Genomic DNA, 18,931 nt, shown 5'->3' with positions numbered 1-18,931 from the left:
CTTAGAAAGTGGCAAGAACAACGGGATAAGTGTGTTCGAAGCGAGTGGGAGTATTTTTGAGGAGGGTTAATAGCAATGTATCTTTTACTGTAACACATTTTTAAAATTTAAACATTCACTGTATTGTTTGATCATTGTTTAATCACCCCTCGCACATATATATCAAATAATTATGTTGTATACCTAAAGTAATACAATGTTATATGTTAATTATATCTCTATTAAAAATATATATACTCACAAGTTTTTAATTGTGAGAAATTGTCCTAGCTTTCATTGTATATCATTAAATTTTGAGGTCCCAGCAAATGAAACTATGGTGAGCTTACGTAGATTAACTCCTAAAAATATTTCCAGGATTTTAAAGAAAAAAAAAACTACTTCATATTACTTCCTTTATATTTATTTATTTATTTTCTGCCAAAAGAAAACAGCATAGTTTTTCTTAATTAATACATGAAGTTGGGAATAGTTCTGTAGAAATCTTTGAATCCATAAATAAAGATTCTCGGTAGTTATTAAGGGGTTAAACAAATTCTGCTACAAATAGGCTAGAAGCTGTCAGCATTTCATGCAGCTGTGACAAGCAATGGCCAAAGGCCTGGGTCATAGCTGGAGAACCTAGTCTTACTTTTCCCACCACTCCTTCAGTAACAGATCACCAAGAGCAGCACCTACAGAGAACTCAGAGAAAACTCTTCCAGAAGTTCGTCTCTCTCTCTAATTCTAAGCTCCTACCTATCTTCACCTTCCTATTTGGCATTAGCATTTATATTTATGGTAAATTAGCTCCTAAACATTTGAAGACAAATTATTACACATGTGGCAACACCAGACATTTTTAAGAGTGCATGAATCCAATACATCACTAGGAAAGTTTAAAGCATATTTGATGTACTTCTAACTGAGAATCTACTGGGTGTAGAGTTCATAGTGAGCTTCTAAATGCAGATACAACTATACCAGTTGTCTCTGGCCACAATCTCATCTGAATGATGGGGCATCTGTTCTGATTAGTTGGTGTCCCTCTCATACCACTTGATAAATATTTTATATATCATCCTTCTGTGCATGTGACCTGGAAGAACAGCACTTACCTTCATTTTTCCACTGTATTTTGGGTCAGAAAGTGTTTGAAAGGCTGCATCTTTGCTTTTCTGCACAAAATCTGGGAATCTGGAAAATACCTGATCACATATCCTTTTGATCAGTGTTTCCTTAAGGAGAAGAGGTAGAAGAAAAGAAATATCAACTTCACACATTTAAACCCGTATAAATTGAAAATAAAATTTTATAAATAAATTATTTTAATCTAAGCTTAAATTTTCTCACTTTGATTAAAAACTTAAGGGTGTATATTTCTTTTACACCTAAATTAAAAAATGAGCAAGTAAGTTTCCTCTTAAATTTCATATAAAAATAACTTAAGGGTATTTGCTTAAGAAATTTATACTAAATATAAAATATTTCTACCAAGTAGCACCACAAAAAGATTTTAAAAGCCAACCCAAACCTGTTGTTTGGAGGTACTCGCAGCCTGCAGTAATGCGATGTGGTTAGCTACCTTCTGAAGGACAGCAAGGTAACTGAAATACAAGGTTTTCACTGTTTCACCACGTGAATTGGTCTGTAACCAGAAAAATACAGAAAATAAAAATAAGCAAGGGACTAATATGGCTATGTAACTACTTACATCACAAAACATATCACTTACAATAATATTTATTATCAGGTTATTATTGGCATAATACATTCTGAGAAAATGATAGTCAACAGTTTATACTAAATATCCATGAATCGCTAATGTGGAATCATACTGTTGGTGAACCATAATACAGTGATGTTTTTAATAAAAGAGGGGAGAAAGTCCTCATTCCAGAAACAACATTTATCATCATGGTACACAGTGATAGAAGTGCTGTCATAGAGGTTCCTGGTAATAAAACTCCTCTCACTTACATTCCAAGGTTTCCTAGGAACCTGGGCTATTACAAAAAAAAGTGAAGTGGTTAAAAACAGCAAAATAAATGACAGAATAAATATCGATCTAGATAAATATTTATTTAGGGTCCCACTATGTATCAAGTTATGTGAACATAACTTGATAACAAAATAGAGGTTAAAAAAGGGCAGGAAATGTAGATATAAGGTAAAAGAAAAAAAGAATATTTGTTTCTAAATAAAATATTTACTATAGTGCATATAGTTTCTGTTAAAATAATACTACATCTCATATCAGAATAATATTTTCAGCCTGCTATGAAAGAGTAAGTAAGTTTACTCTTAGTGAATAATGAGAGACTTCCTGACAATGAATGAAGTCTCAAGATGAAAGTGGGATACTTCCCTATAAAGTTGAATGGAGGATATCAAATTGAAGCTACTTTCAAAAACTAGTTTTTTGAAGATATTTGAGTGCTGTATTTAACTATGATTACTATTTGATGTGGAAAAATATTTTGAATTGACAAATATTTTTTAAAGCTATCCCTTTCTATTATTTCTTTTTATGCCTTCTAAAGTTAAAGAACTGTCTGAGGAAAAGTTACTTTATCTACTACTTACTCTGACAATAGAATAGAGTACAGTGTAATCAAAACAAGATAGTAAAGATATCATACTGAAATGCTTGCCTTGTAACAACAATTCCTCCTTTTTTGGCCACTGCTGCAGGTACAAGGATCAGAGGATTGAAGTATCAAAGTCACGTCTTCTGTTTCTAATACTGTCTGATAGACAGCTTTCTGAAAATCTGTCAGAGAACAATACACCATCTGCCAAGAAAATTACAAGGTTATTTTTAGTATTTTTTTATAGCATTAATAATCACAACACACATCAGATTTCATAGAATGTAACAGTGAAAATTACTCATAAGCTAATTTATTCTATAGATACATCATTATGACTGTTTCTCCCAAGTCTCCTATAGTCTATGCCAACAACCTACCCAAAGCTATACAAATTATAGCTTTATAGTAAAATAAATCACATTGCTTGTTTTTTTAATTTAAAGGAATAAAATATAAAAAACAAGTTATGTGATTTCCTTATATATTTCTCAAAAATTGTGGGTCTTTTCAGGATTCCAAATTATTAGTCTATTATGCAAACAAATAATTAAAATTTAGGTCAAATAAAAAACTAGATAAGGAAAAAATGGAAGATTTTAGAACAATGGTACGAATTATAATTACTGAATTACTTGGAAAAGAGAAAAATACCCCAAACTTCATATTACTGAAACCAAGATAAAGTATTTATATTTAATATCTTGTTATAACTCCTAAAATTAGTAATGATAAGCATTAAGTAAATATACATAAAAGCAATTACAAGTTGCTATTTTCTGCCCAAATTCAAAAAGATAAGAAAATATGATAAAATAATGCCATAAGTTATGGGGGATACATTTTACCTTGTATTTCCAGTAGCACTGGAAATTGGTAAAATTCTTCTAAGATAGCTGTATAAAGCTAGGGACATAAAACTAAATATACTCATAATAGGACTTTGAGGAATGTGAATAATAGGGAAAAGCCATCTATTTATAAATATATATATGTATATGTATATATATACATATACACTACAACAAAATAATATATATATTATGTATAATATATATAATATGTATATGTATATATATACATATACACTACAACAAAATAATATATATATTATGTATAATATATATAATATGTATAATATGTATAATAATGTGTATATATATATATATATATATATATATATACATATTCACTACAACAAAATAATATTGCTCAAAAAAGGACAAAGTTGTGCATCCGAGCAAATACAGGGAAGTCTATATAAAACTATGCTAGATTAAAAAAAAATACATACAATATTAGCTATATCTTGACTATACTTGAACACAAAAGTACATATAAGAATAAAAAGGGAATATAGAAGATGGGGGTCAGTGATTAAGGTATGGAGGGAATTTTGAATTATTATCATTTTTCCCAGCTTTATTGAGATATAATTGACATGTAACATTGTATAACTTTAAGGTGTACAACGAGATAATTTCAAACATATACATTGTAAAATTATTACCATAACAATAAGGTTAGTTAATATATCCATCACTTTACATAATGGCATTTTTTTATTTTTTTGTGGTGAGAACTTCTAAGATCTATTCTCTCAGGAACTTTCACGTATACAATACAGTATTGTTAACTATAGTCACCATGCTATACATTAGGTCCCCATTATTCATCTTATAACTGGAAGTTTGTACCCTTAACCAATACCTCTCCATTCCCTCTGCCACTGAGCCCCTGGCAACCACAATTCTACTCTTTGTTTCTATGAGTGCAGCTTTTTAAAAAAAATATTCCACATACAAGTACAATCATACAGTACTTGTCTTTGTCTGACTTATTTCACTTAACGTAATGCCTTCAAGATCCATCTATGTTGTCACAAATGACAAATTTCCTTCTTTTTTATGGCTGAATAACATTCCATTATATTTATTCCTATATCTACAATCACATTTTTTTATCCATTAATCTGTCAACAGACTCTTAAGATGTTTCCATGTCTTCACCGCTGTGAATATTACAGCAATGAACATGTGAATTCAGATATCTCTACAGTAGTAATTTCATTTCCTTGGATATATACTCAGAAGTGGGTTTCCTTTTTATTTCTGTGAAAAATGCCCTTTGAATTTTGACAGGGATTTCATTGACTTTATAGATGGCTTTTTGTAGATGGACATTTTAACAATATTAATTCTTCCAATCTACAAACATGGAATATCTTTCCATTTATTTGTGTCTTCTTCAATTTCTTTCATTAATGTCTTACAGTTTTCAGTGTATAGGTTTTTTACATCCTTGGTTAAATCTATTCTTAAGTATTTTATTGTTGAGTTGGTACCGTGTTTCCCCAAAAATAAGACCTAGCCAGACCATCAGCTCTAATGCGTCTTTTGGAGCAAAAATTAATATAAGACCTGGTCTTATTTTAATATAAGACTCAGTATAATATAATATAACATAACATAATATGATATAATATAATATAATACCGGGTATAATATAATATAACGTAATATAATATAATATAATACAATACAGTATAATACCGGGTCTTATATAATATAACATAAGACAGGGTCTTATATTAATTTTTGCTCCAAAAGACGCATTAGAGCTGATGGTCTGGTTAGGTCTTATTTTCGGGGAAACACAATATTATTAAAACATGTAATAACATCTACTGAACACTTCTTATATGCCACACATTTCAGAGCAACCATGTGAGGCAGACACTGTTATCATCATTCTCCTGATACAGATAAAGAAAACAAAGTGTGAGAGACTTAGCAAATTGCTCAAGGTCATAAATTCATAAGCAGAGGAATAGAGGAGCCAGAATTCAAACCTATGGTATTTGATTTCAGAGCCCAACCACTAAACTTCTACATGTAACTCTCTTTTCCTATTTTTATGATTTGTTGTACCTACTAGACAGACAACTAAACAATATACATTAAATTGCACAAAACATTTTTAAAAAGTGGAGGTTCATGAAGTTTTCCAGTTAAATAATAATATTTGCTTCAGATCAATAGTCAAATGTTATATCAATTTCCCCAACTTGCATATATTTTCCTTTCAACAGGATATTTATAAGACAGGAAAGTATTTGATGGAATTGCCCTTATGTAGGACAACATTAGTTAGATTTAGTTCACAGTAATTTATAGAACCTTTTTCACTCCATTGCCTGAGCTAGAAGAACCATAAGATTAAAAACTATAAAAGCGAAACATTATATTAAAAAAAAAAATCCTCTTAAGGTCAACTCCTCAAATTTCCTTAAACACATAATGGAATTTCACTGTAATTTTCCTATAAAGTTGTAAAATTAGGTTAGTCATCACAACAAGTAGCATTCTATAGGCGACAAATCTAAAATAATAAAAAGCTTTTAATACTTCGGTCCTGTTGCTAGAGTTAAGGTATCAAAGTATATACTGAATTTTAGACAGTAGACAGTGTAGGAAGGACAAAATACAAACAGAAAACACTTTAGGGAGAGAAGCTCTTCTTTCTTCATTGAGGAAGAATTATATCAAAAGTATTTTTGTTCTAAAATAAGAGAAATGAGCTTAATGCATACTAACAATAAATCTGTTAGCTGACAGGTTAGTAAAGTAAGTAAGGAAAATGACTGGGATCAATTAATGTTTTCTGAAATTTGGCATATAACATTTTTTTCCCACACTGAGTAAAAGGTAAAAAACTATATTGATAAAATACCATAGGAGATAGATTTCCTATTGTAAATTTTTTCTTCAGAAGAAAATAAAACACAACAAGAAATTAATAATATATACGTGCAATTCTCACCCGGTCTTCCTTGTTAGGCAACTGATCCTTGATTAGAGTCTTGGTACGCCTCAGAAACCATCCAGACATCTTTTTTGCAAGTCTCTGCATGGCTTTTCGGCCAGTAGCTAGTTCTCTTTTTGTTGCTGTGTGTCTCTGACCATGTTCCACTGGGTCAGAAAACTGCTTCTTGAACTGGATCCTGCTACCTAAAAGTCCTGGCACAGCCCTTCACAAAGGCAATAAGAAAAATGTTAGGGCTTTATTTAATCATCTAAAAAGAAAAACACTGGCTTTCTTTTTGCTTCTAAGAAATCTACTAGGCACTTATTTGTTAATGACAACAATAACAAAAGGCAAGCAAATAAACCATTCTTTCTTTATGACAGTTTCAGTAAATAACTGTAAGATGATGATAGAATTGGTAAATTAGTTCAGATATTTACTTCAGGGACCAAGAGTTATATATCAAGAGAGGTTTCATGGAACTCTATTCTGCATACTATGTTTGGGCTCAAACTCTTCTGTAAATAGATAAATAATTGTGTTTTTCCCACCAAGAAACTAAAAATTAGCAAACAAGGTGACATTAAATTGAAGATGCATTAAGTAATTTTCAAAAAAACAAAAACTATTTTCACTCACCAGTCCATAACACACCACAGTTCTTTCATGTTGTTCTGAAGAATGGTGCCAGTGAGGCCAATGCGAACATTGCATTTTAAAGCTTTCATAACTTCTGTTACTCTGGCCTTTGGATTCTTGATTCTATGAGCTTCATCCACAATGACAGCTGACCATTCCAAACTATTAAGTGAGAAAGAAAGGGGGCAAGGTTGAGAAAACTTTCCTTTCTTAGCCTATATAATTTTTAGAAAGCAGCTTTCTCTACCAAAATTTTTTATTTTTTCCCTTTACTCTTTGATGATTCCATAGTTAGTTAAATGGTCACAGGGATGGACAGCCCCTGAAAGTAAAATGCGCATAGAGATAAAAGGGTACAGAGATTCTGTTTAGTGATGGTGGAATTAAAAAAAACCTCATTTAAACATTACTAAAATTACCAAAAAAATTTAATAAACTAGACAAATAAATATAAAATATATGAATCAAAACATGCAATGTTAAATTTGAATGAACACAATCAATATTAATTCATGATTTTTTATTGTATAGCTCTGCTTGCTGAAAAGGTTTAGAGTGACTATTACCCAGTAGCAATGAGCACCCATAAGCAGCAGAACCCCATGGGGAAAAGGTTGATTTCAGATGTGCAGTGGGGAAAATACTGAAGAACCAGAAAGCACAGTCCCAAGGACACAGGATCCAGGCTAATCAAAGAATCCGAGCTTCATCAAGAACTGAATATAAGACATTTAATAAATAAAAGCCCAGGTAAGAGTACTATGAAAGAAAATTAATTTAGGCCCTCACCTTTGAGGGGAACAAATGTTTTGCTACCCCAAAATATGCCTTTGGGATATTAACTTTAAGCTGGTTATTAAAAAACAAAAGACTTGGAAGGAATCTTTGACTTTCCCCCTTCCTGCCTAAAGGAATTCAGACAGAAAAACCTGCTTCAGGAAGGGAACCTTAGGAAAGTCACCTTGTCCATCATCACCTTTGCACATATGAATCAAGTGTGATAGGCAGGGAGGATCCAGGCAAAACTCTGTGTCCCCTTCTTTCTGACTGGCCCAACAAGAATTTGTTTACCACATGTTTAAATTGCCTATTTTCCCTTTCCAATCCCAGGCCCCTGCCTCCTTCTCCTTTATTCAAAATGATGTACGTATAAACCTCAACTGTTGAATGCATTTTCAGGTTTCATGTTATGGCACCCCTGAATGTATGTCCATAATAAATTTTGGATATTTTCTCCATTAATCTGTCTCATGTCATTTGATTATTAGCCCCGCTAGAAGAACTTAAAAGGTGAGAGAAAAAGTATTTTTTGTGCCCTCACACTTCACACCGTATGCAAAAATTAACTCAAAATACATCACAGAATTAAACATAAGAGCTAAAACTATAAAACATAGGAAAAAAATCTTGTGACTCTGGGTTAATTATACATTTCTTAGAAATGATACCAAAAGCATTGTTAGTAAAAATTTTTAAAAATTGGTAAGTTGGATTTCATCAAAGTTAAAAACTTGCTCTACCAAAGATACCATTAAAAAAATGAAAAGATATGCCATAGACCGGGAGAAAATATTTGCAAATCATAATGAAACCAGAGGCCAAACGAGTCTGGGACTCATGCTGCCTGCCCCACTCAGCCAATAGACCGACACAGGAATTGGGTCATAGAGTAAACGTTTATTATCAGAGCACTGGTGGTGTGAGAAGGCAGCGGGTTAATACCTCCAAAAACTGCCTTAACATTCTCAGACTAGCCTGAGATATTTAAGGGAAAATCTGGGCATTCCCCCAGAGGCTACGCGATGGTTCTGGGGGTCTGCATGGAGCCGCCCCTCTGGTGATGTGGCTCTCCGATGTGGTCACCAACTCAGGAGCAGTGATGACAGTAACCTGGAAACAATGCTACGATGAAGATTGTAATCAGCAAGCATGGAGGTGGGGCAGGGGGCATTGTGACTAGTAAGCAAGCATGAGTTTCAGGGTGATTACGTAAAGCAGGGAACTGGGACAGGGGCGTCCTAAGCTCAGAAACTGGGCCAGGGGATATTCCAAGCTCAAACTGCAAGGAGGTGGTTGATTAATTGTTAACCTCTAGGGCAGGGAGAGGTGAGGCCTCTTTCATGGGGGTCCCAACCGGGCCCTGTTTCAATTACCTGGTAAGGGACTTGTATACAGAGTAAATAAAAAACTGTTACAACTCAACACAAGCTAAAACAATCCAATTCAAAATCTAGACAAAAGGTTTTAATAGACATTTCACCAGTGAAGATATACAAATAGCAAATAAGCCAATGAAAAGGTTCTCAACATCATTAGTCATTAGAGAAATGCAAATTAAAACCACAAGATACCACTACAAATCCATCTGAATAGCTATAATAAAAAAAGATTGACAATATCAAGTGTTGACAAGGATGTAGGGAAATTGAAACAGTGGTTCTCAATAGTTATATGGATTTTTTGCCCTTCTACATTCACAACAGACTCGCATAATTAAAATCACTCATGAAAATCACTGTCTTAATCTTGAGGTATATGCATAAAAGGTTGTATTTAGAACAAGTCTTATCGTTCTTTAACAGGCACTGTTTGGAGAGGTCATAGAGGAACTGTGGGAAATCTGATGCAAGTTTTTCCTTCTTAGAAAATAAGTTAATTATTATAGACTATACCAATAATTCTGAAATGAAATTAAGTCATGCTAAAGAATATCTAGAGCTTAAAAAAAATCACAGTATAGAGGGATAAATATAATTGATGTAAGCAGAATATTAACGTAATCATTCCCATTACTGCCATTACCTGTTAAGTTCCTCCAGACATAAGCGCAGTGTTTCATAAGTTGTTAGAGCAATTTCACATTTCCTCTGCTTTACACGAATCAGTTCGTTGTCTTTCTTGTTACCATGTAATATAGTGACTCTGAAATAACCCCAGGTGTCCAATTCATCCTTCCAGTTGTACAGGACAGAAAGAGGAGCAACTATTAAGAACATCTAAAAGAAGAAAAAGATTTTTCTGACATATTTTTAAAAAATGAAAATGAACTCTAAAGTGAAATCCAGAATATCAATAGTCTTATTCTTTAATTTTTGGCACTGCAGTTAAAAACAATAAATACAACTGAGAAATTGGATATATCTGGACATAGAAGATTAAAAAGAAACTTTATTGTTTACTTAGTTTTTTATTAGGACAAAACAGATACTTAAGCTTGCTCAAAGGAACAGCTCTTTTTTTATTTCCCCCTCAGAAAGGAGTTGAGAGATAAGAGAGAAGTAATTTTCCAAAATAGAGAAAACAGTATAATCAGGATCCCAATAACAACTTCAAGAAGTGGGTAATATAAATATGCAAAGCAGGCCAGGTATCTTTTTTGAAATATATGGTCTCCTGGAGCGCTCTTGCGTTTTCATTTTCCTACTTCATTTCCTTTCCCCCTCTCTCAGATACTGTCAGTTGAAGACCTGGGAAACTCATAGGAAAATCAAAGGAACTAGAAGAAAACCTCCATTTCTAGTTAAAATGGCAGAATATGTAAATGCTGTGCTTACATCCTCTAATGACCACATCAAAATTACAACCAAACTACAGAACAACCATAATTAAGAATTTTCTGAAGTCCAGCTGAACAGGAGTCCTATGACTAAGGACGTACAGAAGAAGCCACGTGTAGACTGGTAGGAGGGGAGGAGACACAGAATGGGCTGGTCCCATACCTGCATGTGGCAGTTAAAAACTGGGATGGATATCTTGGCTGTGGAGGTACTCCTGAGGAGCGAGGAGTCACACCTCTACCATGTTTCCCCCAAAATAAGACCTAACCGGAAAATAAGCCCTAACATGATTTTTCAGGATGACATCCCCTGAACCTAAGCCCTAATGCGTCTTTTGGAGCAAAAATTAATATAAGACCCACTCTTATTTTCGGGGAAACATGGTATATCAGGCTCCCCAGAGCAGGGTTCCAGTGTTGGGAAAGAGAAGACCCTATGATTTACAGCTGTGAAAACCAGTGGTGATTGTGGCTGAGTGAGAAGGAGGGCTGCTGGAGTCCCAGGTGTTCCTCTTAAAGAGTCTATGCACAGACTTACTCACTGATGGACTCACTGGCTCTGAACTCCAGCACTGGAGCAGCAGCTTGAAAAGCACCAGGGACATATGGGAGGGACTGGATTGTCTGGCTTCAGGATGAGGGCTGGAGGGGGAGCTTATTCTCAGACAGCAGTGCTGGCAGAAACCACTGTTCTTTTGTTGAGCCCTCCCTGCTCCCAGCATGCATTGCAGGCAGGCTCCCTATCAGAGTCTCTATCAATCTGGCTAACACTGTTTGCCCAGCTCTGATGATTCCTTGAGACTCCACCCCCAGCCAACTTGCAGGCCCACCCAGGCCACTTCCAGTGCCTTTTTTATACAAACAGCCTGTCTTGGCTCATGCTGTGGACTTTCCTAAAATCTATCAAAGATTCACAAACCCAAAACAAGCAGCATCTGACTTCTGTGTGTCCTGTACCTCTTGCTGAGCAGCCCCAAGCCCAGCATTGGGGGCAGCCAGCCTTGGTTGACGCCTTGGCCTCTCCCAGGCACCTCTCAGGCCAGTTCAGGTGGCAGCCATTTGCTCTGTGGCTCATGCCAGGTGGCCCCAGTCAGGACACAAGCTGCAGTTAAACTTGGCCTGTTGTGGGGCCCCTCCCAGCAGGCCCTAGGACCAGCACACCCAGTGGGTGGCTTCAGACTGAGACAGAGCACCACCCAGCTGCCTCCACATATGACACCCAAAGGGCAGACTGGGCAGGCACCAGAGCCCTGCTAAAGTGTAGCCTGCTCTGTAGGGTCAGCCCCTGTACCACTGCTCCTCCACTGTAGTCACAGCCAGTCTTCACAGCCAATCAACCCCAAGGGTCAATCTCTCCCACTGACATGCAAACAGCAACCAAGACTCAATTACAACAGGAGGACACACACAACCCACACAAGAGACACACCTGCAGCACCCGGCTCAGGTGATCAGGCAGACTGCACTGGGCCCCACAATGCGCCTAGTAGATAAGGCCACTCTAGTAAGACTGGGAGACATAGCAGTCCTACCTAATACATAGAAACAAACACAGGGAGGCAGCCAAAATGGGGGAGACAAAGAAATATGTCCCAAATAAAAGAGAACAAAACTCTAGAAAATGAACTAAACAAAATGGAGACAAGCAATCTACGAGATGCAGAGTTCAAAACGCTGGTTACAAGGATGCTTAGTGATCTCAGAGAGAACTTCAACAGAAAGATAGGAAACATAAAAATGGAGATAGAAAACATAAAAAAGAACTAATCAAAAATGAAAACAATAACTGAAATAAAGACTACATTAGAGGGAATCAACAGTAGATTAGATGAAGCAGAGGATTGAATCAGCAATTTACAAGATAAAGTAGCAGAAAACACCCAATCAGAACAGCAAAAAGAAAAAAAAAATCCAAAAAATAAATAAATAAATAGAATAAGGATAGTTTAAGGGGACTCTGGGACAACATCAAAAGTACCAACATTCTCATCATAGGGGTACCAGAAGAAGAGAAAGAAAGAAGGAGAAGAAAACCTCATCCCTCTCACCTTTATAGGCATACCTCATTTTTTGTGTGTTTGTTTTTGGGGTTTTGCGTGTGTGTGTGTGTGTGTGTGTGTGTGTGCTTCCCAGATGTTGCTTTTTTACAAATTAAAGGCAAGACTTTCCACCAGCAGAAAGATTATGACTCACTTTATTGCAGTGGTCTGGAACCAAACCCACAATATCTGTGAAGTGTGCCTGTGTATCAATAACCTACCTATATTTACTCCCATATGTTCTGCCCTCCCACAGCTACCATGGATGAACTGTCCATGTTCTTATCTAAAGGCAAACCTTGAACATATACCATCACACCTACCACTTCTTGCCAACCTAAAGACAATGCTGGAGAAATCACCCACAGTCTTCCCCACATGATTAACTTTCCCTTTTTGATTGCCAACATCTATCCACAAGCAAACATGTTCTAGGATTTCCCAGAGTTAAAAAACAAAACAATACTAAAACATCTCTTCTTTAACCCTACATCTCTCTCTAGCTTTCCCTCATTATTTTACTTTCTTTATACCGGTAACAATGATCCTCATGAGTTATCAACTTATTGTCTCTACTGACTTTCCTCCTGTTCTTTTTTGAACTCATGTAAGTGGGACTTCTGCCCTTACCCTCCAGCCAAAGCAGTCCTTGTCAGACTTACCAACAAATCTCTGTTTAGTCTTCATATGAATGTTTCTAAGTTCCACTGACCTTTCCTGTACCACCCCTAAGTCCTGCTGTTATCAACCATTTTAATATTTTAATGTTTTTATTTATCACTGTTCCACTACTCCTAAGCTATTGTATTTAGTAGGATTATACGCATGAAGTTAAGTTTCTTTTCTAAAGTTTTATACTTGTCCTACTTGATAAAGATGAACCAATTAACTATATTAAAAAATTACAGTTTAGCAACAAAAAAATAATACGATACTACTCTAAATCCTTCCCTCTCTTCTATGATATATTTCAGTGAGTCCATTTGTCAGTTATAAGTGTCAAATCTGTGACTGTTTGCAGAGAAAGAAGAAAAAGACAGATTAACCTACTGAATGTGGGCGTTCCGTTTTCCCACCCCACCATCAAGCTTATACTATAAGTACTTTCTCGTCATATTTGATTCACCTAAAATACCTTTGCCTTTTGGCTCAGAGTTTATCCTATGATTTCCATTTTTCTTTTACCTTCAAATATAAAACTAAGGCTCTAAGACTAAGTCCAATTATAGTGTCTTCCCCCCACTTTTTGTATATTACAAGATGAAAATGTTGGGTCCAAAGTCCATCTGAGCACTTTGAGCAGTCTTCCACTTGAGTGGGTCATTCATCAAAGGTGCATGAATCTAAAGATTTCTAGAAACAGCCCTTAGAGTCCAGAACAGGTTTAAAAGTTAATACATGTCTTACAGTCGTTATTGGTCTTCAAAATTGTGAAAGGTAAATCAAATAGTTCAGTAACTCATTTTAATACTAAAAGAGGTCAGAGAACTGAGTTATGCTATTTGCAAAGTCCAGAGAAAGTATGTAAGAACTTAAAGTATTTACTACCATGCTGTAAATAATATTTCATTTAATAAGCCTTCTTAAGCAAAGGAAGCCAAATGATAAAATGAGAAAAGCAGTGTCCAACTGCTAAGTCACACAAAGAAATTCCATTTTTTATTTTGAACCTAAAGAACAATTTTAAAAACTAAGTCTGAAATACAATACAAATAAAATTAAAAACTGCTCACTTAAATATTATTAAAATTAAGAGGCCATGCTTAATAGTGCAATTAAAGAATGCTGAATTATTTTTATCTTTCAACAAATCAATTATTGAAGCACATGCTTTTAAAGTTTGATTCTTCATGCACTATGGCTTTAAAAAAATGATGTGGTATGGACTGTGACAAGACACCTAAAGATGTTTCACGTGTGATGAGTTTTGTAGTCGAAGGTAGTTATAGTATTAGCAACTAGCATAACCATTATTGAGCATTTACTGTGAGCCAACGACAATGCAAAGAAGTTCACTCACATTAATATAGAAACTTTACATTGCAATGTTATAAAGTAGAAATATTTAGTATTTACTTTTTAGAGATAAAAAACTAAGGTGTAGAGATGTTAAATAACATATGCAAGGTCATACTGCTATTAAGAGGCAAAGTAAGTATTTGAGCCCATATCCATCTAATTCCAAAACTCTTAACCACCACGATACAACATCATGTTAACACCTTAAGTCAGAAAGCCCATGATCTTGAGACATGGAACTTTATTTACCACTGTAACTCCAGTACTTTGTATGGTGCTTAGAAAACAAAGGTGTTCAATTGATAAAATAATAAATGAAACCATGCATGCCAATGCCAAGGTAGGAATAGCACTGTATATTCAGAGGACAATGACAGACCAACAGAGTTGAAACAAAGATTTCATATAGGAGGAAGTGAGAAATCAAAGTGAAAAATAAAATGTACCTTCACAGAGAGAAATTACACACCATAAAATTAGAATGTTTGCTATATCGTTAACCCTTGAATACCAGGTTTGAACTGCATGGGTCCACATCTACGCAGATTTTTTCCAATACATATGCATATACAGTTAGCCCTCTGTATCCCTGGGTTTCAGATCTGTGGATTCAACCGATTGTGGATTAAAAAAAACAGTATTTTGATATACAGTTGGGAATATGCAGGGTTGACTACATGCACTATTCTACACCATTTTATATAAAGGCTTGGAGCATCTGTGAATTTTGGTACCCACAAGGGGTTCTGGAACCAATCGCCCATGCACAACAAGGCACAACTGTATAGCAAATGTATAACTGAACAACAAAGTTCTAAAGAATATTCCTTGCAACAACCTCCACAATCTTAATTCTTTCAAAAATGCCCAATCTAATTTATACCCTATTGTGCATAGTTGCTAACTTTTCCTTTGATATGCTGTGGCTATTTTATATATGGGAATTTTAGTTTAGAATCCACTCTAGTCATCCAAATCTAGAATCCCAATCTTTTTTAGAAAACAGCATAATAATATTACCAAAACTTGACATTCTATCCTAACAGAAAATTACAGGTCAATATCACTTATGGATAGCAAATCAATAAATATCAAATCTTACAATTAAGCAAGAGAAGTTAATAAGATATGGGAATGGTAACAAGTAAAATTACAATTATCTGCAGAAAAGATCAGTAAATCAACTAAATGAACAGTAAATCAACTATTATAAACAGTAAAAGAATTTAAAAAGTGGGATTTATAAAATATATGTGGCTTTAATATACACAAAAGCACAACCAGTTAGAAAATAAAATTTAGATAGTAATATTTTAAAATGAATTTACTATGATTCATTTTCATAAAGACTGAATTCCAATCTTAGCCTAAATCTAAAGAATCATTCCAAGAATTAACACTGGAAATGCATAGTTTGTGTCTTTTCCTTTAGGAATTTATTATTGGTGCAAAACATCTATTTCACTCATTCTTAGATGATTTATTGAAAAGTTTTAAAATATATATGAGATGTATCATATCATACCTCAAACACATACCTCAAACCTACCACTCCTTAATTTATAAATTCAATTCATTAAAAGGATATTTTCAAGGAGTTCCAACATTCATTTTATAGGATTCCAGTGCAATTATGGCACTAGCAAATTAACATAAAGGAATTTATTTCTTCTCTAGCTACTTCATAGACTGTCTTTGAAAAATGCACAAAGTTTTAAATGGATCAATATAAATTTTTCTTTTAAGAATTTCACCACACAAAATTATAATTTTTGTTTTAATTTACTTCTGGGGCGTACTGTAGGATGTCACTTATAATCTCATTAAAAACTTTCTTTATGGAACAGTTGAAATGATTAGCTGTTTTTTTATTTATTGATGCCAATGAAACAATAATAACAAAAATAAAAATAAACCAATAATACCGTAGTAGTAAAATGCCTGGAACGGTGCTACAAGCAGGTCAAAACAGTGTGACGGCACATGAGAACTGACATACTTGAAGAACTGAGGAATCTATTGTATACCTGTGTGAGGGAATACTTAAAAAAAAAAGTAAGTTTTCCTCGAGGGAACTTAAAAATGATAAAAACAACAATAACAAACAAACAAACAAAAAACCTCAAAAGAGCTGAGGCAGTTGAAAGGACTGGATCATAAAAAGGAATGGCACTTTAAATGTAAACGGACTAAATTCTCTAATCAAAAGACATAGAGTGGCTAAATAGATTAAAAATAAACAAAAACAAACAGAAAAAAAACCCACCACACAGAAGACCCAATTATATGCTGCCTACCTGAGACTTACTTCAGCTTTCAAGATATAGAATGAAAGTGAAGGGATGGAAAAAGGTATTCTATGTAAATGGAAATCAAAAGAAAGCAGGGTTACCTATATTTACATCAGAAAAAATAGACTTTACCAAATACTTTAAACCAAACACTGTAACAAGAGACAAAGAGGCTCATTAGATAATTATATCATCGAGGATATAACAATTTTAAGTATTTATGTACTCAACATCAGAACACCTACCTATACAAAGCAAATAATAATAATACACTTGAAGAGAGAAAATGACAGCACTATAATAATAGTAGGGGACTTCAATACTCCACTTTCAACAATAGAAGATCATCCAGACAGAAAATCAGTAAGAAAACATTGGACTTATACTACACATTAGAACATATAGAACTGACAGACATATATATAGTACAATCCATTTCTTAGCAGCAGAATACATATTCTTCTCAAGTGTACAAGGAATATTCACCAGGACAGATAATATATTAGGCCACAAACAAGTCTTGATAGATTTAAGAAGATTGAAATCATATCAAACATCTTTTCTGATGACAATGGTATAAAACTAGAAATCAATTACAAGAGAAAAACTGAAAAATTAAAAAATATGTGGAGATTAAACAATTTGCTTTGACCCACAAAAAGTGGGTCAAAGAGAAATAAAATAATATCTTGAGATAAACGAAAACGGAAACAACACATCAAAACTTACAGGGTGCAGCAAAAGCAGTTCTAACAGGAAAGTTTAGAGATAAGGGCTCACATTAAAAGAAACATCTCAATAAAACAACCTAACTTTTCAACTCAAGAAACTAGAAAAAGAAGGACAAATTAAACCCAAAGTTAGTAGAAAGAAGGAAATAACAAAAGTCAGAGTGGGATATAAATGAAACAGAGGGTAGAAAGACAATAGAAAAGATTAATGAAACTAAGAGCTGCTTTTTTGAAAAGATAAACAAAATTGACAAACCTTTAGCTAGACTAAGAAAAAAGAAAGAAGACTGAACTAAATAAAACTAGAAATGAAAGAAAAATCATTATGACTGACAACACAGAAATACAAAGAATCATTAAGAAACTACTATGAACAATTATATGCCAACAAATTAGATAAACTAGAAGAAATGAATAAATACCTAGAAATGTGCAACCTACCAAGACTGAATCATGAAGAAATAGAAAATCTGAACAGGCCGACTACTAGTAAAGAGATTGAATCAGGAACCAGAAAATCTCCCAACAAAGAAAAATCTAGGACCAGATGACTTCAATGGTGAATTCTATCTAACATCTAAAGAAGTAATACCAATCCTTCTCAAACTCTTCTAAAAAATAAGAGGAGGAAGACTTCCAAACTAATTTTATGAGGCCAGCATTACCCTGATACTAAAACCAGACAAGGACATTGCAAGAAAAGAAATGTACAGGCCAGTATCCCTGATGAACATAGATACAAAATTGCTCAACAAAATATTCACAAATGGAATTCAACAGTACATTAAAAGGATCATACACCACGATCAAATGGAATTTATTTTTGAGATGCAAGGATAGTTTAACATGCAAAACAATAAATGTGATGCATCATATTACCAAAATGAAGGATTAAAATTATATGACCATCTCAATAGATGCAAAAAAAAAAAGCATATGATGCAAAAAAAGCATTTGACAAAATTCAAAGTCGTTTAATGATAAAAAACAAAAAAACAAAAAATACTCTCAACAAATAGGGATTAGAAGAAAAGTACCTCAACATAAAAAAGGCCACATATGACAAAGCCACAGCTAACATTATACCTAATGGTGAAAAGCTGAAAATTTTTCTTGTAGGAGCAGGGACAAGATAAAGATGCCCACTTTCACCACTTTCACTCAACATAGCATTGGATATCTTATCCAGAACAATTAGGTAAGAAAAAGAAACAAAGGCATCCAAATTGAAAAGGAATAAGTAGAGGGTGGCCTGTTAGCTCAGTTGGTTAGAGCGTGG

General features: G+C 34.2%; 1 protein-coding gene across 5 annotated transcripts in view; it reads right to left on the bottom strand.

The window, feature by feature from the left end:
• The window catches only part of ERCC6L2 (ERCC excision repair 6 like 2), a 141,306-nt gene that overhangs the window by 69,639 nt on the left and 52,736 nt on the right, over positions 1-18,931 (bottom strand). For all 5 annotated transcript variants that reach the window (XM_074330256.1, XM_074330259.1, XM_019711982.2 and 2 more), the window contains 6 exons: positions 9,819-10,012; positions 7,017-7,178; positions 6,393-6,600; positions 2,634-2,774; positions 1,514-1,627; positions 1,098-1,217 (listed from right to left, as the gene is read on the bottom strand). In XM_074330256.1, coding sequence (XP_074186357.1) covers positions 1,098-1,217; positions 1,514-1,627; positions 2,634-2,774; positions 6,393-6,600; positions 7,017-7,178; positions 9,819-10,012 — 939 coding nt within the window. The remainder of the gene's footprint in view (positions 1-1,097; positions 1,218-1,513; positions 1,628-2,633; positions 2,775-6,392; positions 6,601-7,016; positions 7,179-9,818; positions 10,013-18,931) is intronic.

This window comes from Rhinolophus sinicus, linkage group LG04, assembly GCF_036562045.2.
Source record: "Rhinolophus sinicus isolate RSC01 linkage group LG04, ASM3656204v1, whole genome shotgun sequence".
NCBI classification, from domain to species: domain Eukaryota; kingdom Metazoa; phylum Chordata; class Mammalia; order Chiroptera; family Rhinolophidae; genus Rhinolophus; species Rhinolophus sinicus.
The sequence above is the reverse complement of the archived record's forward strand: the minus strand, read 5'-3'. Positions and strand labels throughout refer to the sequence as shown.